Source organism: Pogona vitticeps, chromosome ZW-PAR, assembly GCF_051106095.1.
Source record: "Pogona vitticeps strain Pit_001003342236 chromosome ZW-PAR, PviZW2.1, whole genome shotgun sequence".
Taxonomy (NCBI): Eukaryota; Metazoa; Chordata; class Lepidosauria; order Squamata; family Agamidae; genus Pogona; species Pogona vitticeps.
In genome coordinates, this window is record NC_135800.1 from 11,125,738 (window position 1) to 11,148,235 (window position 22,498).

At 48.9% G+C, this 22,498-nt stretch overlaps 1 protein-coding gene across 1 annotated transcript; it reads left to right on the top strand.

Moving 5' to 3' along the window:
* Positions 1-1,956: 1,956 nt before the first annotated feature.
* LOC144585157 (uncharacterized) lies at positions 1,957-22,213 on the top strand. Its single transcript, XM_078382775.1, has 9 exons — positions 1,957-2,358; positions 2,648-2,701; positions 10,190-10,243; positions 10,937-10,990; positions 13,172-13,225; positions 14,135-14,188; positions 14,513-14,565; positions 21,224-21,277; positions 22,049-22,213. The coding sequence occupies exons 1-8, from the start codon at positions 2,266-2,268 to the stop codon at positions 21,246-21,248; spliced, it is 441 nt and encodes a 146-aa protein (XP_078238901.1). The 5' UTR covers positions 1,957-2,265; the 3' UTR covers positions 21,249-21,277; positions 22,049-22,213.
* Positions 22,214-22,498: the final 285 nt, after the last annotated feature.

The following is a 22,498-nucleotide window of genomic DNA, read 5'->3' on the forward strand; positions in this document are numbered from 1 at the left end:
GGGCTCCTGGCAGCCAGAACAGCGGTCTGATTTTGTACTATGTGTTTGCAAGAGCAAAGATAACTCTTTGGTTTCTCTCCAGGGCCGGATGGGCCAACGTGGGCTGGTTGGAACGCCTCGACCCCCCGTAGGGAATGGGAATAAACCCTGGGGGGGGGGGAGAAATGGGTTCACCGTTATAGACGCCGCACAGGTTAATAATCTGGAATGGCCACTGCCCGAATCCTGAGAGTCGTCGCTCCAAAAATATTAATCCGCACGTCTCTACCTGTGCAATACCGTGCAGATTTTTTTTAAGCTTCTATTTTAAGCTTGCGATTTGGGACGAAATGTCTCTCAGATGGTCGGTGTTGCCGTCCACAATCACAAATCTGCACAACGTGGCAACAGTAGCAGGTCATTTCTGTTGGTCTCAGAAGAATGCGTCTTCGTTTCGGTCATGCTTGGCATCTCTGGAGGCATGCCTTAATCCAGCTGTGGTTGCGCAGGTGGCCGTGGCGTCTGCCTTCTACCTGCAGCAGAAACCAGACAAAAACGATGCCATGGTGTTATGATTTCTTCCTCCTTTCAAATCTCTCTGCAGGGCTCCAGAGGGGCTCCTGGCGTCCGTGGCCCAGAAGGAAAGCCGGGTATACAGGTTCCCGTTCCACGCTTACCTCTTTCATGCCCCTCTTGTTCCTTTTGGGAGTGTGGGGGGGTGTTCAAGGGACCCGGCCATGGTCGTGCTAGCTGGGATTCGTGGGGCACCAACTGGTCTTCACTGGAATAACGGGAATGCTAAGCCTCCTTCCTGCCCAGAAGCCTCCCCCCCCAGAACCTCATGGGACAGGGGCTTCCATCCATGTTCCGAAGCATCCTCTGTGGGAGCGTGGCCGTTCCGTGGCTCACGACGTATGGGTCCAGCTGGCCCTTCAGGGGATGTGGGTGCCTGCTCTCTCAGGGGATGGGGATGAGCGCAGCAGCCCTAAAAAGGATCCTCTCGGTCCTTAAATTGACTTTCAACCCTCCCACAGGGCCTCTCGGGTGCGGCGGGCGGACCCGGCCGAAGCGGCCCAGCCGGGAGTAGAACTTCTTGTTTGCTCGTCCGTACTGGCTTGTCCGGGGGTGAAAACCTTCCTGCTCCCAGCATGATGGTAACACAACCACGCTGAAAGGAAGACCAGCTTAATGTTTCGTCCACTTCCAGAAGCCTTCCCCACTGGCCGTGCTGCCAGGGGTTCTGGGAGTTGTAGTCCAAGAACCTCTGGGGGCCCACGGTTGGGAAGCACTCTTTCCCCCCATCGTGGGAGGAGACCCTCAGAGGGGAAGAAAGAAGGCTTTCTGATGACCACGCCAGCTTCCTTCAGTTGGGTCTTCGGCACGTCATTCCCTTGGTGCGCCTGAAGAGCAACGTTCCCCCTTTAGTCTCCTTCAGGGTTTCGTGAGTTTTCAAGGTGGCCGAGGGTGTGATGGACCTCCGGGAGCAACAGTAAGCCTTCGGGGGAGTGAAATCCCCTTCCGGCATCCTCCGAGTTCTGTCCTTGCCACTCAAGATGCTTTGGCTTCGTTGTGCTTTTCTGAATTTTGGCTATCTTCTCCCACCCCAGCCCCATCCTTTGGACGATGTTTGTTCCCAAATAGGGCCCAAGGGGAAGAAACGGGATTCATGGGCATCCCGGCGACATGAGTCTCCCAGTAAGACCTGATCCGAAAAGTTCTTAGCTGAAAGGCACGAGGGCCAAGCGGAGCTGTGAAAGTAGTGGTCGAACTCGCTTCTTTGTGCTTGTTTCCAGGGCCTCCCTGGACAACCCCACCCTGAAGGGCTCCAAGGGCCCGTCGGCCTCCCTGTAAGTGACAGACCTGCAGAGTGAGACATACAGGAAGGAGGGAGGGAGGCCTTCTTCAGGAAAACTAGGTGGTGCTCCTACATCTTGTACCTGTAAAGCAGAAGAAGAAGAAGAAAGCAAGATGTACTGCCCCATAGCATTTAAAGCAGTATCTGGACAGTTTACAGTTTAATGATGCAGACTAGATATTCCCCCCCCCCTGAAACAAACTGGGTACTTGAGAGGGATGGAAGGCTGAGTGAACCTGGAGCCAACTACCAAGGATTGAACCCCAGGCCATGAGCAGAGTTTTGGCTGCTGCAGTGCAGTTGTTGAACCCCTGCGCCACGAGGCCCACTCGAAGTGCAGACCTCCTCCAGTGCCAGTGGAGCCATGAAGCCATTCCATAATTTCTGAATGTTATCCCCAAAGAACTTAAGCACCTTGGATAGCTCCTCTGATGTCTGCACTACATCCTGGGGCAGATTTGCCATTCCCGGGCTCTCCGGGTCCTGCTGGTGTCCGAGGAAGACCAGGCCCCATGGGCAAGAAGGTAAGGTTTGGTTCCACTCTTGGGGAACTCGAGAAGAAATGGTTTTGTTTCACATCCGTTAAGGAATTCCCTCTTCAAAAGACAGGCTGTCTGGGAGGTTCATAGTCTGGCCCTGATCCTAGCTCCCAAAAGGACGGCCCGCATCTGCATCCTCCTACGTCCATTTCAATTTGCTTGGCATTTCCAGTCACTTTGGCTGGTTCTGGTGCTACTCTCTCTCAAGGGGGGGGGGGGTTTGCGGTTCCGATGCCATAGTAAACCTCTCCCCTTCTGTCCGTCTTCTTCACAGGGACAACCTGGAGTCAGAGGTCCCACTGGATTCCCAGGACAGCTTGGTTCCAAAGTGAGCCCCTTCCTTTATCACCAGGAGGCCCCTTATCTCTCAAAGAGCCCCCACCTCCCCACCCCGAGGCCATATTCAGTCTGTCCCTAAGGCTCCTTTTGCAACCAGCGAGGGCCACGGTTAAATTTCCAGGTCTGGGGGCAGCAACAAGCCACTCTGGGTTTTACTCTGCACTTTACACAAATTATCCCAGGTGCTGAAGGTGGGCTTGGGGGGGGGGCATCCCAAGTACCGCAGAGATCTCCTGCAGTCCCAAAACGTGACGGTTTGGTCTTCCCTGTCGGGGGAAGGAAAAGGCCTTCCTGGTTCACAAGTATGTTCTCCTCCTCCAATAAAAGCAGGCGTGAGCATTTCTGTGTTTTCTCAGTTAAAAGCTGCAGGCTATCCCTCCCTCAACTATATTCCTCAGGAGATTTTTAAAAATTGGGAATTAAGAAACTAAATCTCATGAGGTTCTCCACCACCACCACCACCATTTTCTGGTAGCTCCTTGCTGAACCGAGGCGACCTCAAGGAGGGTCGATACAAGTGACTTAAAAGTCCAGGCCGAGAGAGAAGCAGGTTGATCTCGCAACCTCAGCCCCTTAGACTCTTGAAATCATGGGAAGTGGGTGAGGTGCCAGAGGACAGACAGGAGGAGGGCTGAGGCTCTCCCTGGTCCTTCAAAAAGGGCAGAAAAAAGGAAGGTGCCAGGGAAGTATAGGCCAGTCAGCCTGACCTCCGTCCCAGGCAAAATTCTGGAGCAGGTTATAGAACAGTCCCCAGGCAAGCACCGTGGAGACGAGGCAGTAAGAACTAGAAGCCGACACGGATTGGTCAAGAAGAAATCCTGCCAGACTAATCTGATCTCATTTTCCTTTATTGCATCACCTCCCTGATAGACAGAGGAGGTGCTGTAGACGTCGTCTATCTGGACTTCAGCAAAGCTCTTGACCAAGTGCCCCATGATCTCCTGATGAGCAAGCGAACGAGGTGTGGGCTGGATAGACTAAGGGTCAGGTGGATACACCGTTGGCGACAGAATCTAGAGTCAGAGGGTGAGGATTAACGGGGCCTTCTCTAACTGGGAGGAGGTCACCAGTGAGGGACCCCAAGGCTCAGTCCTGGACCCGCTGCTCTTCAATATTTTTATTAATGGTCTGGATGATGAAAGAGTGCAGGGAATGCTTGTCAGATTTGCAGATGGTATCAAATTGGGCAGAAAAGCTAATGCCCTGGAAGACAGAAACAACATTCAAAGTGACTTTGATAGAATGGAGCCCTGGGCCTAAAGCAACAGAATGAAATTCAATAGGGATAAATGCAAAGTACTGAACCTCGGAAAAAGAAGACAGTTGCACAGTTACAAGATGGGGGATGCCTGTATCAGCAAAACTATGAGCGAGAAGGACCTTGGAATTGTCGTAGATCACAAGCTAAATGTGAGCCAGCGGTGTGATGTGACTACAAAAAAGGCAAATACTATTTTGTTGTTTAGTCGTTAAGTCATGTCCGACTCTTCATGACCCCCTGGACCAGAGCACAGCAGGCCCTCCTATCTTCCACTGCCTCCCGGAGTTTTCTCAAATTCATGTTGGTCGCTTTGGTGGCACTGTCCAACCATCTCGTCCTCTGTCGTCCACTTCTCTTGCCTTCACATTTTCCCAACATCAGGGTCATTTCCAATAGTCTCCTCATGAGATGGCCAAAGTACTGGAGCCTCAGCTTCAGGATCTGTCCTTCCAGTGAGCACCCAGGGTTGATTTCCTTCAGAATGGATAGGTTTGTTCTCTTTGTAGTCCATGGGACTCTCAAGAGCCTCCTCCAGCACCACAATTCAAAGGCATCTATTCTTTGTCAGTCAGCCTTCTTTATGGTCCAGCTCTCACTTCCATACATCACTACTGGAAAAACCATTGCTTTGACTATGCGGACTTTTGTCGGCAAGGTGTTGCCTCTGCTTTTTAGATCCTGTCTAGTTTTGTCATTGCTTTCCTCCCAAGAAGCAGGCGTCTTTTAATTTCGTGGCTGCTGTTACCATCTGCAGTGATCATGGAGCCCAAGAAGGTAAAATCTTTCACTGCCTCCATATCTTCCCCTTCTATTTACCAAGAGGTGATGGGACCAGTGGCTATGATCTTGGTTTGTTGATGTTGAGCTTAAGACCATTTTTTGTGCTCTCCTCTTTCACCCTCATTAAGAGGTTCTTTAATTCCTCCTCACTTTCTGCCATCAGAGTGGTATCATCTGCATATCAGAAGTTGTTGATATTTCTTCCGGCATTCTTAATTCCAGCTTGGGATTTCTCCAGTCCTGCCTTTCACATGATGTATCGTTAAATAAGCCGGGGGACAATATACAGCCTTGTCATGCTCCTTTCCCAATTTTGAACCAATCAGTTGTTCCGTAGGCAGTTCTAACTGTTGCTTCCTGTCCCACATATAGATTTCTCAGGAGATAGATAAGGTGGTCAGGCACTCCCATTTCTTTAAGGACTTGCCATAGTTTGCTGTGGTCCACACGGTCAAAGGCTTTTGCAATACCAATGAAGCAGAAGTAGATGTTTCTCTGGAACTGTTCGGCTTTCTCCATAATCCAGCACATGTTAGCAATTTGGTCTCTAGTTCCTCTGCCCCTTCGAAATCCAGCTTGTAGTTCTGGGAGTTCTCGGTCCACATACTGCTGAAGCCCACCTTGTAGGATTTTGAGCATAACCTTGCTAGTGTGTGAAATGAGTGCAATTGTACAGTAGTTGGAGCATTCTTTGGCACGGCCCTTCTTTGGGATTGGGATGTAGACTGATCTTTTCCAATCCTCTGGCCACTGCTGTTTTCCAAACCTGCTGGCATATTGAATGTAGCACCTTAACAGCGTCAACTTTTAAGATTTTAAATAGTTCAACTGGAATGCCATCACCTCCACTGGCCTTGTTGTTAGCCAGGCTTTCTAAGGTCCACTTGACTTCACTCTCTAGGATGTCTGGCTCAATGTCAGCAACCACACTATCTGGGTTGTCCGGGGCGTCCAGATCTTTCTTGTATGATTCCTCTGTGTATTCTTGCCACCTCTTCTTGATGTCTCTGTGAGGTCCCTACCATTTTTGCCCTTTATCATGTCCATCTTTGCACAAATGTTCCTTTAATATCTCCATTTTTTGAACAGATCTCTGGTTTTTCCCTTTATATTATTTTCCTCAATTTCTTTGCACTGTTCATTTAAGAAGGCCCTCTTGCCTCTCCTTGCTATTCTTTGGAAGTCTGCATTCAGTTTTCTGTAACTTTCCCTAACTCCCTTCCATTTTACAGCTGAAGAAAATGCTGGGCAATTAGTGTCACAGACAGCTGAACACCATCAGATTCTCCTCCCCCACTAGCCAGGGTGAGGGAGCTGCTTCGGCAGAGACTCACGACACAAAGATCTGAGGATTGCATGAATGCTTCCCACAGGAACATCAGGTGAACCAGTCCTGAGTTTTAACATAGTGGAAGGCTTCTAGGAGTTTGATGATTGCTGCTGCTGTATGTTTCATACCTAGAGGCTTGGAAGCGACAAGTCAATTCTCTGGCTTGTGTCCACGCTTCTGCTTATCTTGCACCCTGCTCTCTCGACCCTTGGCTTTCGGACTCTGACTTCTGACTACTGTTTTGGCTTCAACAACTTGGCATCTGTTTTGTATCTCCCAGACTTCTAACTTTGGAGTAGTTTATTGGACTTTTGCCTGCCGAATCCCCTGGGAATGTGACAGACAGCCACTTTGCTTTCTTGCATTTCCTTTTCCTTGTGATCGTTTTTGTTACTGCATCCTGTACAATGTTACGAGCCTCCATCCATAGTTCTTCAGGCACTCTGTCCACCAAATGCAGTTCCTTAAATCTATTGTTCACTTCCACTGTGTATTCATAAGGGATTTGCTTTAGATTATACCTGACTAGTCCAGTGGTTTTTCCTACTTTCTTCAGTGCTATTTTAGGAAAAGGTAAAGGTTCCCCTTGACATTTAGTCCAGTTGTGTCCAACTCTGGCTCATAGAGCCAGCGTTTGTCCAAATACAGCTTCCATGGTCACGTGTCCAGCGTGACTAGACATGGAATGCCATTACCTTCCCACCGAGGTGGTACCTATCGATCTACTAGCATTTTTACATGCTTCTGAATGGTTAGGTTGGTAGGAGCTGAGACAAGTGTCGGGTGCTCACTCCGCCGCGTGGATTCAATCTTACGATTGCTGGTGTTCCGACCCCGCAGCACAGAGGCTTCTGTGGTTTAACCAACAGGGCCACCACGTCCCTTCATGCTATTTTAGGCTGCATCAATAGAAATACAGTTTTCAAATCCTGCGAAATGCTAGACCTGTTGTTGTGGGGCCAAAAACTCCAGAGGCTTAATGAGGCTCTGGCCTCAAGAAAACTTCTTAGAGTCCAGTTGAATATGAAGCTTGGCAAGAGCACTCTGTTATGAAAGACAAGCCCCATGGGGAAAAGAAAGGTGGGCTGTGGTGGCCATTAGCAGAGACCCAGCCCTGGTGAGGGTCTTCACCAGCATCTCTTTGGGAGGGGGCGGGGGGGTAAAGGAAATCTTGGACATGCGCGCGGGTGATTCTTGACCCTTTTGCCTCCTCTAGGCTACAGCTGGCTCAAGAACCTAAAACACACACACACACACACTCGTTACAAATGGTGTCAATTTGTAACTAAAAGGCACAAATTGACCACTTGACAAATGGTGATCCTTTCCTTTAGTTTTCCAGGTAGAGAATACTCAGAAGTGGCTTCCCCTTCCCTTATGCCCCGCAGGCATAGGAAGAGCTGGAAAGGGGAACCGAGCTGTCCCCCAACCCCGGGGGGGTGGAATTCCCTTCGGGCAAGCTTTAGCAAGCCACCCAAAGGGAAAACCCCTCTCCGCTGATCCGTGGGGCATAAGCAGATAGGGAACAAAGGGACAAATATAAAAGGGTTATATGGGTTGCTTCGTATTGGTTGAGGTCTCTTGACCTCAAGAATACGAAGCAATGAATATCTGACGAATCAGGGATATTTAATGAATATCTTTATTCATTTTTATATTCGTCCCCCATGTCTAACCATAGGTAGTTTGTGATTGGATAGGGAAACCCTGGACCACTGAGCAGGTGGTGGAAAAGCAGAGCCAGGAGAAGACAGCACGGGGTACGGCGGAAGTGGGTACCAGCCAGCTGGCTTGAGCCGTAAACGCAAGCCCTTTTGACACCCCACTATATATTGTGTGAGATCTTATTGCTGGTTATTTGTAAGTGATGATTAGATAGATTGCATGATTTGGGGGTGTCCCTTGATATACCCCCACCCCCGCTCCAATTTTTCTGGCATCCGCTCATTCTCTTTTCTCCGGAGCAGGGCCGCTTGGGCGCCAGCGGGTCTTTGGGGCTACCGGGACCAGTTGGAATGACTGGCCGTGCTGGGGGGGGGGAAGGGCCCCAGAGGCGAGAAGGGGCCAGAAGACTTTTGGGTGAGTTATTTGGGGAAGGTGTGGGCGTGCCGTCACCACCCACCCCTGAGCCAAAGAACTAGAAACGCAGAACAAACAGGCGGTTCGGGGAGGCAATGGATCCGTTCCAGGTTTTAGGGAGAACTTTACCAGCTCTTTTGATGGGGTCACACCCTGTCGCCCAGCATGGGTTCAGTGCTTGGTGTAGCTACCATAGAGCAGTCATTTCCTCAAGAAAGTTTTCAGGATGAAGACTTCCTTGGTTCCTCATGAGCAACAGGAAAGGCTCCCTTCATGGACACTCCATCATGTCCAGCTGTATCATATGAAAAAGAAAAAAGTCTATTCAGACTATATATACAGAATCCTTAAGCAGGTTCCTCAAGGAACAAATAAATATTGCGGGGCACGAGATATGCTTCACTCCCTGAACAAACCTCATTTATATGGAAAGGTGGCTTTGGAGGCCTCAAGGATGTCCCACTATAACAAGAAACATCTAATCACCAGCAGAGAAGTTCATGTGGCAGTAAGAGTAGTCCTTCTGGTGGAGGCCTTGAAGGGCAGTTTGTTTTCAACCAAACATGTAAATTATGCATGAAATAAGTTCTGCTCAAATTCTGGAAAGCTATTTTTAAAAGTGACTACTTTTTTCATCTCATTTTTTGTAATAAAGGCATGTTTGACAGCTTGGTGTAGCCACTTTAAAAATTCAGAGCAAAAGCAGGAGCGGATATGCACATGCGCACGCATTGGCCTCAGAGCCGCCAGTTCCCACACCGCCCTTGGCTTGTGGCTCACTGACCCGACCGACCTCCCTCGCAGGGTTGCCAGGAAAGCAAAAGAGACTGTGACATTTCCACACCGTGGACTCCTTTGGCAAAACAGATCTTGTAGGATCCTTCGCAGCACTTCAAAGGTGAAGGGAGCAAGCTTCTAGGTCACACAGAGCTCTGTGTCTCCAATCGGTTGGGCAGCGAAAGAAGATCACGTGCTCCCTGACTAGGAGGGAGATGAACTCACAAGAATGTTGGGTGCAGCACTTTCTAGGGCAGTAAAGGTTGTAAAGGGGTGGTCAGTGATAGCAAAGAGCAATAAAAGCAAAGGGGTGGCGGGGAACGAGAAGTGGAGATTGCGATGGGGATAAAGAGGGTGGCAGAACAAACAAAGGTAAAGGGGGTTCCGGAGAGAGGGGAGAGGGGGTGAAAGAGTAGAAGGGGTAAATGCTGCAGAGTTTTGAATTTCTGGTTAAATTCCTCCAGCTGCGCGACAGAAGTGAAGGGATTCACAGAGCAGAATAGCTTCAAGTTCTACAAATTAGTTCAACCCCCCCCCCTTTTTTTATTCTTCTTCTTCACTGGCACTTACAGTCTTAGTAACACATTCTGCCATTAGCAGCAGAAAGAATTTTTTTAAAAAGGTTTTCTTACAGTTGAACTGATCAACCAGCAAACTGACAGGCATGATTGCTTTCAGCAAAAGACTTCATCGTACTCTAGAGAGGGGGGGGGGGGAAGCACTGGGCAGAGAGCTGGGGTTCTCTTTGGATTGAGAGGTGGGGAAAAGACGATTGGTTAGTGTTGGATAGATTGACAGATGGAACCCCATCCCAAAAAGGTCCTTCCCAGACAAACCTACTAAAGGAAGCATGCAAGATTGCAGAACCTCCGACAGTAAAGGAGAGGAGGAGAGAAAAAGAGGGAGGTAAGAAGTGGGGGAGCGAGAGAGAAAAGAAAAAGAAGAGGATAAAGGGGGGCAGAGATGAAGAGCGAGGCAAACCTTCCATCGTGTCACCTCACCTTCACCTTTGTCACTCCCACACACCTTTTAGGGATGTGAGTCTTGGACTACAACTCCCAGAATCCCTTGGCCTCTGGGCCAGTTGCCTAAGGAATGCTGGATGTTGTAGTCTGCCCAAAGGCATTTTTCTCAAGCTGTGTTTACGTGTCCACCACTGCAAAGGCTGCTGTTTGGGCCCCTACGATTGAAAAGTGGGAAGCAAGGAGACCCACCCACCCCCCGTCTTTTTCTTCCTTTCTGTGTTCCAGGGTGAAACGGGGGCTCAGGGGTTCCCTGGATCGGAGGGCCCCGAAGGAGAGAAGGTACCACGGCTGATTAAATTTGGGGAACAGTGAGGCCTCTTTTTTCACCTCTTCCCTGCCGCTGGGTTTGCAGAGCAAGCTGAACAGGAGAAGAGAGTGATGGAGCTGTTTTGAAGAGGAGGGTTTGAGGTTGCCCCGTGGTGTGAATGCACGCTGACCATCGGGGCAGCCCTCGTCAGGTAGCATCATCCTCTTAGACTGGCAGGGTTGGAAGAGGCCCTCTGGATCATGGGGTCCAGGCCCTTGTCCGGGAGGCCCAGGTTGAGAAAAAGAGGCACGGAGTCACTGGAACTGTGCCTTTTCCAAAAGGAGATGGTTTTCCATGGGTCTGGACCGATGAGGCTAAAGACATGTCGCTCTCGAGAAGGAGGCTTCTCAGGGAGGCCGCCCCATAGAGAAGTGGTTCTTGCTCTCCCACCACCTCCCTCCCTCCCTCCGGTCTCCCCGCTTCCCTCCGTCTGTCTGTCCATCCTGGTCACCCGTTTCCCACTTGCTCCTTCCCGGGGGAATCCAGGACGTGGTGGGCCAAGAGGCGCTGTCAGGACGATGGTAAGAGCCGAGGAGCTTGGCTCCTCAAATCTGGTTCCTTCCCTCCTCGGTCCCCTTCCCGCTGGGGATTCTGCTTCCCCTTTTCATTGCCTCTGAAAGCATCCTTTCGAAGGGCGTTCCTCTTACTCACCTGATTTATTCCAGGGCTTCCCAGGAAAGGATGGGCTGAAGGGAGACCAAGGCAAGCTCGGTCCTTCTGTAAGTACTTTGGAGCAGCTCTTTCTCCTCTTTTACGGTTGCAATCCTGAACATGCTGGCTAGAGCGTAAGCTGCGTGGAACACTGTGGGAGCAAACCTGCATAAATAGATTTTTGCAGCATGGTGTTAATCTGGCCGGGAACTTTTGCATCTGCTTTATCGCCGCTGCCGCCGCCACCACCATCATCATCTTAAAACGACAGAGCTGGAAGGGACCCCTAGGGATCATCCAGTCCAGCCCCTGTCCAGGAGGCCCAGTGGGGGATTCGAACTCCCAACCTTTGGCTCTGCAACCAGAGGCCCAAACCTCTGAGCTATGCATGACTTTTCTCTGTTGATGCTAGCCAGCAGGGCCACACACAGGGACCTTGGACCCATTATAGAGATCCGTAGTCTCTGCAGACCATAATAATCCTGGCTTCCTGCTCAATGAGTGCATCGGGTATCTATTTTGCTGGGTTAGAGCCACAGAGATGCGAGTTCAAATCTCCACACAGGTGTAAAGTTTACTGTGTTGCGTCAGTTAGAGAGACCTGTTGTCTCGGGGGGGGGGGGTGTCAGTAATTCATCCTGGCTCTGTATTTGGAGTATGCAGTGCATCTGATATCTGCAGCATAGTGGTTCGTGGTCTGGGACTAAGGCAGATTCCCCACCCCAAAAAAGCTGACTGACGGCCACCTTTTCCAGGTAGAAAGTGCTGCTCAGAAGCAGTTGCCCCATTTCCCTTCTTCTGGGGGTAGCCCTGGACAGCTTTTGCCCGAGGCCCCCCAGGCAGGCTCTCCTCCCAGGAGGCACAGAAGGGAAACTCACACACATACACAAATTATATTCTGTAATATAGCCAGATTCAAAGGAAGGAAAAGAGAGGGAGAGAAAAAGAGAGGTAGGTGGGTGGGAGGGTGGGTTGGTTCATTCGTTTGTTATTTTGTTCAGAGAACTACACATGATCGTGAAAAGTTATCCCTGGTAGTTCAAGGGTGAAAGAAGCAGCGAAGGAGGAGAGAAAAACCGACCCTTCCCGTCCTGCTGATGGTGGGAACAAAGGAGTGGTGGCGGCGAAGCCGTTCTCCCTCGCCGCTCTTTCTGTGTTTACGAGCGTGCGATGTTTCACAACCTCCAGGGAGGGCAAGCCAGTCAGGAATGGCGAGCTCTCCTCTCTGTGTCCTCCCCACGGTGGCGCTGGCCCAGGAGGACCCCCGGATGGCCCAGGGCGCAAAGGAGCCGAGGGTCCGGAAGGGCCCGAAGGAGACAGAGGCGAGAAGGGGCAAGAGGGCCTGCAGGTAACGTCCGACTCCTGGGGGTGGGTGGGGTGAGAACAGCGGACGAGGCTTGCTCAAGGCCGCCCCTTTTTCGGCAGACAGTTGGAAGATGGACTGACCTCTGGAGAAGTGACCACAGGCCCATGGAGCCTCTTTGTGTTTTTTAACGATGCCAGAAAGCCCTCTGGTTAGGATCCCAAGAGCCCAACCCATCTGGAGGCAGGCCCCTGGGGAACGGCTGGCCACTGGAAAGAAAGGTCTCCGGAGGGCACAGGCTCCCTCCCCAGCTGTTGGGAAGGAGGGAACAGCCCTCTAGACCAGCTGTCCCCAGATCTTTGTGGAGGACGTCACCCAGCCAGTGGTGAAGGTTTCTGGGCATTTGAGTCCCAGAACATCTGGGGACCCCAGGTGGGGAGCCACTGGTCTGGAGGGCATGGGGCTAAGGGTAAACAACCCCAGGGCCAGTTCTGTCTCATTTTGGATTAATGCCCTTAAGGAGAGGAGGAGGAGGAGGCCCTGCGGAATGCAGAGGCGGCAGGGTTCGCTCTGAAGCAAAGTCCAACAATCCACCTTGCGTGTTAGCGTTTGTATGGGATGCATCCAGGCCAGTTGCCACCTTGTCCCTCCAGCCAGCCCCTCACACACTTGGAAAAGCCTCGCGCTGGGAGCAACCTGCCTGGGTGCATCAACGGTAACATCACCGTTGCATTTCTATAAACCGAGGGGCCTACACAGCGATTTCCCGACACCTGTTGCTGCCCAAAGTGAAAAATCAGCTGGCACCCAAGGTCCGCACAGGCCATAGAAAAAGCCAGGGGTTCCCTGGAAACACAGAAAGGGCCAGACACCCTGTAGGGTGAGATCTTAGGTTACCTCTCTGCTTCTGCTTAGTAATCTTGTTTTCTTTTTGCACCGATTTCAGGGTGATTTGGGGCCACCTGGCAAAACTGGAGCACCGGGTCTTCCTGACATGGAAGTGAGTGACTTTTTTGTGCTAACGGTTATTTGCTTACAACGGAGGAGCAACGGCAGGCTTGAGTGAGGGATCTGACCTGTGAGTTTGGGTCCAGTTAGGGCTCGGACAGGAAACCTGCGGAGGGAGCCAGTGCTCTCCAGGCAGGGCTAGGACAGGAAAGGGTGCTGGGGGGAGAGAGGTGGTGCCCCTGCTTTGACAAGTTTGTCCAGCAAAATTGCTCCCCATTTGGGATCGGTTTGCCAGGAACACGACAAGCCATTTAAGGAAAAGGCTGCCAGGAGCTTCCCCAAGGCTGTTTGAAGCCGGAGTCCATAAACGTAGTGCTGAGATTTGCACAGAAAGAGCAAGACTAGAGTTCTGGTTAATTCCAATTTGCCACGCATGTGCTGCATAAAACTTTGGATAACCTCATTGCTATATAAATTGTGCAGTGAGATCTTCATTCTCCAACCAATGCTACTTGGAGACAATAGGGAAGAAAGTCAGACTGGGACATGAAAAGCCATCTTGAGCTTATTGGGGAATGGCCAGAGAGATATAAACAACCCAGGATCCTGGGTCATTCCAAACAAGCCAACATTCCTCAGCTAACAATAAACCATGGCTTGTCATGATGCCTCTTCCAGTTTTTCTAAGTTTGGACTCTGCACAAAGAGTCCAAACTTATGCAAGCTGCTCCATTTGCCAGCTTGCATAAGGTGAGGAGCAAAGAGTTCGGTTTGACCAGTGCAGAGTTCATTCATAGGGAGCCAGGATGGGCCAGGAACCCGGAATAAAGTTTTGGTTGTTCAAAATACGTTTGAATCCGTTCAGCGGGTGAACTAACTAGAACAGCAGATCCACCAGCATAGGAAGAACATGCTTTTTTTAAGGGCAAAACCTGACTTTTTAATACAGTATTTCTTTTAGGGGCTGCCAGGCAAGAAGGGGAATCCAGGACTGATGAGGGAACTGGGCCAGAAGGTGAGATACCAAACGTTGGACTCTTTATTGTTAATTAGCACATTGAATTCTTTTTATATCTCTTCCCCTCGCTCACTTCTGTCTGCCTAAATGCCCATTAAACAGGCTGCCCATAACCTTAGAATATTTATTCTGAAACAGTAAACACCATCACTGAGGGGGCAGAATATGCTTTTCTGTAACGCCCTTCAGCCCTCTTCTGATATTTGAGATATTCAGCACAGCAGCATAGGATTCCCAGCTTTCATCTTGTGAAACAAAGTAAACTTCTAGTCCTCATGACTTCAGAAGCCCAGTTCCAGGTTCTCGGTCAGTGTGTTTCAGGGACCTCGAGGCAAGCTGGGACCAGATGGTCAGAGAGGTGTAAAGGAGAAAAGGTATTCACTTACCAATATATTGTTTTAATATTTTAAAATGTATCGAGCTGGGTTGGGCTGGTTATTAATAAATCCGAGGTGTCCTCAGTTTCCTTTCAATCATTCCAATCATTTTTTCTGAAAATTATAGAAAATGCAGGTGTCATAAAAGGGAAGCTGGATTTGAATTCAGTACCCTGACCTTGGAGGGGATGTGGTGGCGCTGTGGGCTAAACCGCAGAAGCCTCTGTGCTGCAGGGTCAGAAGACCAAGCAGTCGTAAGATCGAATCCACGCGATGGAGTGAGCACCCGTCGCTTGTCCCAGCTCCCGCCAACCTAGCGGTTCGAAAGCATGCAAATGCGAGTAGATCAATAGGGACCACCTTGGTGGGAAGGTAACAGCGTTCCGTGTCTAAGTCGCACTGGCCATGTGACCACGGAAGATTGGCTCTATGGCTGGCTCTATGGCTTGGAAACGGGGATGAGCACCGCCCCCTAGAGTCGAACACGACTGGACAAAATTGTCAAGGGGAACCTTTACCTTTTTTTACCTTACCCTGACCTTGATTCCAGAGACTGACCAAATAAATAAGCAAACAAACAAAGACATGTTATGTTATTCTTCACCTTTGCCTTTCCCATCAAGGGCAGCATGGCCAAGATGGAAGTCTGGGTTTGTCTGGCCGTCCCGGCGTAAGGGTAAAGAAATATGCACTTTTCAATTTCTCTTCCTTTAGACACCCCACAGGATACGGGAGATTAGAGCCACAGTTTGGGTTGAATATGGAGACCCAGCAAAGGATGTTAGGGAGAACCTAGGTGGGAGAGGGAGGGGGGTCAGCATTGTTTCCTGGGTGGGGGCAGGGGTGGAGGATGATTTTCCCATGACATTTAGGGGAGCGAAGCACGGCTAGGCATGGCAACTGCCGGCTCCACCACCACGTCACCATGTTCTAGGCATTCGAAAAGCAAACAAACCGGAGAGGACTCTTCATTTTGGCTTGGAAATGTCTTAAAAACACGGGTTCGGGGGTGTTTTCTGGAGCAGAACAAAGAAAGAGATGGCTGAGAGTTTGGTGTTGTTGTTCTTGTTTCCCTCCATCATCATTGAAATATGGAAGGAAAGAAACTTTCGACCACCTTCCTTCCCTAAGCTGAGCAAACGAATGAGCCTGGCATTTCAAAGAAGGTTTCGCTTTGGAATTTCTGTTGCTCAGTTTTGGATTTTTGGTTAAATTCCTCTAGTCGCACAGTAGAAGTGCAGAAATTCACAGAACAGAATAGCTCCAAGTGTTTTAGAGCGGTCCACCCCTGCTGTCATTAACTGAGAAGGGCTGTCCCCTTTCTGGAAAGTCAGGGAAACTGTGATTAAAATATATTCAAGCAGTGGCTTTTTTTACCTCCTGCTGTAAGAGCGTGATTTGTTCTTGTGGCAGCTGGAAGAGAGAAGTAGCAGAATAGAAGGAAAACTTAAGGATGATGCCCTTTTCCATCTCCACCTTTTTCTCAGCTCCACCACAAGCGACCAGCCTCATGTGTTTGCTGAGCTCTGTCCCTGCATGATTTCCAAGATCTTCCTGTAGCCTTTGCAAAGCAAGGCTAGTTTACATGTTTTGTTGTTGTTGTTCAGTCGTTAAGCCGTGTCCGACTCTTTGTGACCCCATGGACCAGAGCACGCCAGGCCCTCCTGTCTTCCACCGCCTCCCGGAGTTGGGTGAAATTCATGTTGGTCGCTTCGATGACCCTGTCCAACCCTCTCGTCCTCGGTCGTCCCCTTCTCCTCTTGCCTTCACACTTTCCCAACATCAGGGTCTTTTCCAGGGAGTCTTCTCTTCTCATGAGATGGCCAAAGTATTGGAGCCTGAGCTTCAGGATTTGTCCTTCCAGCAAGCACTCAGGGTTGATTTCCTTCAGAACGGATAGGTTTGTTCTCCTTGCAGTCCAAGGGACTCTCAAGAGTCTCCTCCAGTACCACAGTTCAAAAGCAACAATTCTTCAGCGGTCAGCCTTCCTTATGGTCCACCTCTCACTTCCGTACATCACTACAGGAAACACCATAGCTTTGACTATTCGGACTTTTGTCGGCAAGGTGATGTCTCTGCTTTTTAAGATGCTGTCAAGGTTTGTCATTGCTTTCCTCCCAAGAAGCAGGCGTCTTTTAATTTCGTGGCTGCTGTCCCCATCTGCAGTGATCATGGAGCCCAAGAAAGTAAAATCTGTCACTGCCTCCATATCTTCCCCTTCTATTTCCCAGGAGGTGATGGGACCAGTGGCCATGATCTTAGTTTTTTTGATGTTGAGCTTCAGACCATTTTTTGCACTCTCCTCTTTCACCCTCATTACAAGGTTCCTTAATTCCTCCTCACTTTCTGTCATCAGAGTGGTATCATCTGCATATCGGAGGTTGTTGATATTTCTTCCGGCAATCTTAATTCCGGTTTGGGATTCCTCCAGTCCTGCCTTTCGCATGATGTATTCTGCATATAAGTTAAATAAGCAGGGGGACAATATACAGCCTTGTCGTACTCCTTTCCCAATTTTGAACCAATCAGTTGTTCCGTATCCAGTTCTAACTGTTGCTTCCTGTCCCACGTATAGGTTTCTCAGGAGATAGATAAGGTGGCCAGGCACTCCCATTTCTTTAAGGACTTGCCGTAGTTTGTTGTGGTCGACACAGTCAAAAGCTTTTGCATAGTCAATGAAGCAGAAGTAGATCTTTTTCTGGAACTCTCTGGCTTTCTCCATAATTCAGCGCATGTTAGCAATTTGGTCTCGAGTTCCTCTGCCCCTTCGAAATCCAGCTTGCACTTCTGGGAGTTCTCGGTCCACATACTGCTGAATCCTACCTTGGAGGATTTTGAGCATAACCTTGCTAGCGTGGGAAATGAGTGCAATTGTATGGTAGTTGGGGCATTCTTTGGCACTTCCCTTCTTTGGGATTGGTATGTTAATTGATCTTTTCCAGTCCTCTGGCCACTGTTGAGTTTTCCAAACTTGCTGGCATATTGAATGTAGCACCTTAACAGTGACATCTTTCAAGATTTTAAATAGTTCCACTGGAATGTCATCTCCTCCACTGGCCTTGTTGTTAGCCAGGCTTTCTAAGGCCCACTTGACTTCACTCTCCAGGATGACTGGCTCAAGGTCAGCAACCACACGATCTGGGTTGTAAGGGATATCCAAATCTTTCTGGTATAGTTCCTCTGTGTATTCTTGCCACCTCTTCTTGATGTCTTCTGCTTCTGTGAGGTCTCTCCCATTTTTGTCCTTTATCGTGTTCATCTTTGCACAAAATGTTCCTTTAATATCTCCAATTTTCCTGAACAGATCTCTGGTTTTTCCCTTTCTATTATTTTCCTCTATTTCTTTGCATTGTTCATTTAAGAAGGCCCTCTTGTCTCTCCTTGCTATTCTTTGGAAGTCTGCATTCAATTTTCTGTAACTTTCCCTGTCTTCCTTGCATTTTGTTTTCCTTCTCTGCTATTTGTAAGGCCTCATTGGACAGCCAGTTTGCTTTGTTGCATTTCCTTTTCTTTGGGATGGTTTTTGTTGCTGCCTCCTCTACAATGTTACGAGCCTCTATCCAAAGTTTTTCAGGCACTCTGTCCACCAAATCCAGTTCCTTAAATCTGTGTATTCATAAGGGATTTGGTTTAGATTATAACTGACTAGCCCAGTGGTTTTTCCTACTCTCTTCAGTTTAAGCTTGAATTTTGCTATGAGAAGCTGATGATCAGAGCCACAATCAGGTTCAGGTCTTGTTTTTGTTGACTGTATAGAGCTTCTCCATCTTTGGCTGCAGAGAATATAATCAATCTGATTACGGTATTGCCCATCTGGTGATGTCCATGTGTAGAGTCACCTCTTGTGTTGTTGGAAAAGAGTGTTTGTGATGACCAGCTTGTTCTCTTGACAAAACTCTTATTAGCCTTTGCCCTGCTTCGTTTTGAACTCCAAGGCCCAACTTCCCTGTTGTTCCTTTTATCTCTCGACTCCCTACTTTAGCATTCCAGTCCCCTAGAATGAGAAGAACATCTTTCTTTGGTGTCAGTTCTAGAAGGTGTTGTAAATCTTCATAAAATTGTTCAATTTCAGTCTCCTCAGCAATGGTGGTTGGTGCATAAACTTGGATTATTGTGATGTTGAAAGGTCTGCCTTGGATTCGTATTGACATCATTCTATCATTTTTGAGATTATATCCCATTACAGCTTTCCCACTCTTTTGTTGACGATGAGGGCTACTCCATTCCTTCTACAGGCTTCTTGCCCACAATAGTAGATATGGTAATCATCTGAATTGAATTTGCCCATACCTGTCCATTTTAGTTCACTGATGCCCAGGATGTCAATGTTTATTCTTGCCATCTCCTGTTTGACCACATCTAGCTTCCCAAGGTTCATAGATCTTACATTCCAGGTTCTTATGCAGTATTCTTCTTTGCAGCATTGGACTTTCCTTTCACTTCCAGGCACATCTGCAGCTGAGCATCCTTTCGGCTTTGGCCCAACCACTTCATTAGCTCTGGAGCTACTTGTACTTGTCCTCCGCTCTTCCTCAGTAGCATGTTGGACGCCTTCCGACCTGAGGGTCCCATCTTCCAGCGTCATATCTTTTAGTCTTTTGTTTCTGTCCATGGAGTTTTCTTGGCAAAGATACTGGAGTGGCTTGCCAATTCCTGCTCCAGGTGGATTGCGTTTAGTCGGAACTCTCCACTATGACCTGTCCCTCTTGGGTGTCCTTGCACGGCATAGCCCATAGCATCTCTGAATTACAAGCCCCTTTGCCACGACAAGGCAGCAATCCATGGATCACTCTCATTAAGGTTCTTTAATTCCACCTCACTTTCTGCCATCAGAGTGGTATCATCTGCATATTGGAGTTTGTTGATATTTCTTCCGAAAATCTTAATTCTGGTTTGGGATTCCACCAGTCCTGCCTTTCGCATGATGTATTCTGCATATAAATTAAATAAGCCGGGGGACAATATACAGCCTTGTCGTACTCCTTTCCCAATTTTGAACCAATCAGTTGTTCCATATCCAGTTCTAACTGTTGCTTCCTGTCCCACATATAGGTTTCTCAGGAGATAGATAAGGTGGTCAGGCACTCCCATTTCTTTAAGGACTTGCCATAGTTTGCTGTGGTCCACACAGTCAAAGGCTTTTGCATAGTCAATGAAGCAGAAGTAGATGTTTTTCTGGAACTCTCTGGCTTTCTCCATAATCCAGCGCATGTTAGTTTAAAAGTTTAGCAAGACACAAACTTTAAACATCTAACTGTTTTCATCCCTACCTGCTAGCACTGCATTTAACATACATATAAAGATAAGAATGTTTTGGGGTCATGCTTGTGTATGGAATGGATGTTTTGACTCCTGCCAAACCCAGCACAGAGTTGCAAATAGGTTTTGCTGCTGTTGGATTTGACAGTCAATTAGCACTTTCTACTCTGCACCGTGCAAAGTAATTTTTTCAAATGTGATTGCTTGTTCCTGCTGGAGTTAACAGAGTACCAGCTCTCTCACTCTCTTCCCTGACTTCCCCCATGCATAAAGGCGGGAAATGAGGGTAGTCTGCTTCTCTAGATTTCAGAAATCATCTGCAAACATTTAAACTCCACCTCCTTTCTTGCCCCTGATCTACTCATTACACTTTCTGGGACCAGAAATAAGCTGATATTAAATCTCTGACTTTGACAAATATTTTTGCAGTTGAGATTTGTGTAGTTGTGGAGTGGAACGTTTCATTAATGCAACACAACCTATTCATTTTTTAAAATTTGTGGTTATATTTGAATGGTGGTCAGGGAATTTGACAAATGATGGCCGGGGAAAGTCAGGGAAATGAGAAATAAAATGTCCGTGGCAACCCTGCTGAGCCATTTGTAGGAGAAAGAACAAAGACTTACAGTTGTGTACAGTTGCATGACTTACAGTTGTGAACAGATAAACAGCAAACTGACAAACAGGACTGCTTTCAGCAACAGACCTCAACAGACTCAAGAGAGGGGGAAAGAGCTGGGCAGAGAGGCAGGGCTCTCTTTGAATTCCAAAGCAGGGAAGGAACTATGGGTTAGCGCTGGATAGATTGACGGTCACCGCAGCACAGACAAGTCCCTGCCGGCCACACCTCCTAGAGGCAGTCCGCGAGGTGGTTAAAGACTCCCAAGAACTTGCTTCCTGGGAGACCATAAGGCAGGAGCAAGCTCCCTCAATCTTCCCTCCCCCCGCCCCAAAATTGGGGGTCAAAATCTGAATGTTGGCAACGGAACAACCAAGTTTTCTCACTCTGCCTCCCCCCCCTTCTTTTCCCAGGGCAAGCAGGGCAAAGCTGCTTGCCAAGACCCCCAAGAGGTCCCAAAGGACCTGAAGTAAGCTCGTGGTCATGTGGTTTATTGGTTAGAGTAAGGAAGACCCAGGTTCGAATCCTTTGCTGACCGGGAAACTTGCTGCCTGGCGGTGGAGGGGACCACAAGCCTCCCAGTCTGAACTACCTTGCCGTGTCTCCTGGGCAAGGAGGAAGGGACCCGGGTGAGCTTTTTGGATCACCTTGGAGAAAAGCTGAGCCAAAATCCTAGAGGGGCTTCACCCCGCCACTTCCGGCAAGAAGGGTGAGACTTTAAAATTAAATTTAAAAAAAAAAACCTTAACAGCATTATTTCTTGTTTCTCCCTTTCAGGGTTCTCCAGGAGCAGGAGGTCTAAGGGGCACCTCAGGATTCCCTGGCCCTTACGTGAGTATTGATCCCAAGCACAGCTCCTTAGGCTAAGGGCCTCCCCAGGCAGGTCTGGCAGGAATGGATGGCAGAGGTTTTTCATAGAATCCTAGAGAAGTGACGTTGGAAGGGGCCTGTAAGGCCATCAAGTCCAACCCCCCTGCTCAAGGGAGGAATACAATCAAAGCAGATCTCCCAGGTGGTTGTCTAAGTTTTTCTCGGATGCCTCCAGTGTTGGAGCACTCACGCACACTCCTGAGGTCACTGGTTCCACTGTTGTACTGCTCTAACAGTAAGGAAGTTTTTCTGGATATTCAACCAAAATCTGGCTTCCTTTAACTTGAGCCCATTGTTCCGAGTCCTGCACTCTGGGATGATCGAGAACAGATCCTGCCCCTCATCTGCATTACAGCCTTTCATGTCTTTCAAAAGTGCTCTCCTCTCTTTCCCCTCATGGCTGAGATCTGTTCGGTTTCCCATTCTTCTTCTGCGCCCTCAAATTGTGTCTGGCTTAGGGGGACCTTCGTGGGGTTTGAGAAGTAAGCTATAAAAGGTTCCTTTCAAAGGGGCTGTCCCAGCACCACCCTTCTGAGTTCCCAGTGGCCAAGTGGGAATTTGAACCCAGATCGCCCGACTCTTCCTCCATCAGTCTCTCCACTAAGCTATACTGGCTCTCTGTTTGGCACTCGGCACCCGTTAAGTCATCCCAGTCCTTCGCGTGCCCCCCACCCGCCTCCTTACATCACCGGGAACTATGCATCTTTTTCCATTTCTTGTTCTTCCTTGTAGGGTGACAAAGGCAGCGTCAGAGACCCCGGCATGCAAGGAGACATGGGTTTCAAGGCGCACATGAGAAGCACGCTTGTGTCGATGATGGTGTATACAAAGAAAATATGTCAGCAATGATCTTGTTGACAAAGGCATGTGTACATAAATAAATGTGTCTAAAAGTTAGATTCTAGTCCTAAGTGTGAATCTTTGGTGTCTTTCAGGGCAAGCCAGGTCCTATGGGTGTCCTTGGGAGGCCAGGACCAAAGGGAGAACGGGTAAAATGCATTAATTTCCTCCCTCCCTCTTCCTTCCTTCCTCCCTCCCTCCCTTCTCCCTCTTCCTTCCTTTCTCCCTCTCTCTTCCTTCCTCCCTCCCTTCCTTCCCCCTCCCTCTTCCTTCCTTCCTTCCTTCCTTCCTTCCTTCCTTCCTTCCTTCCTTCCTTCCTTCCTTCCTTCCTTCCTTCCTTCC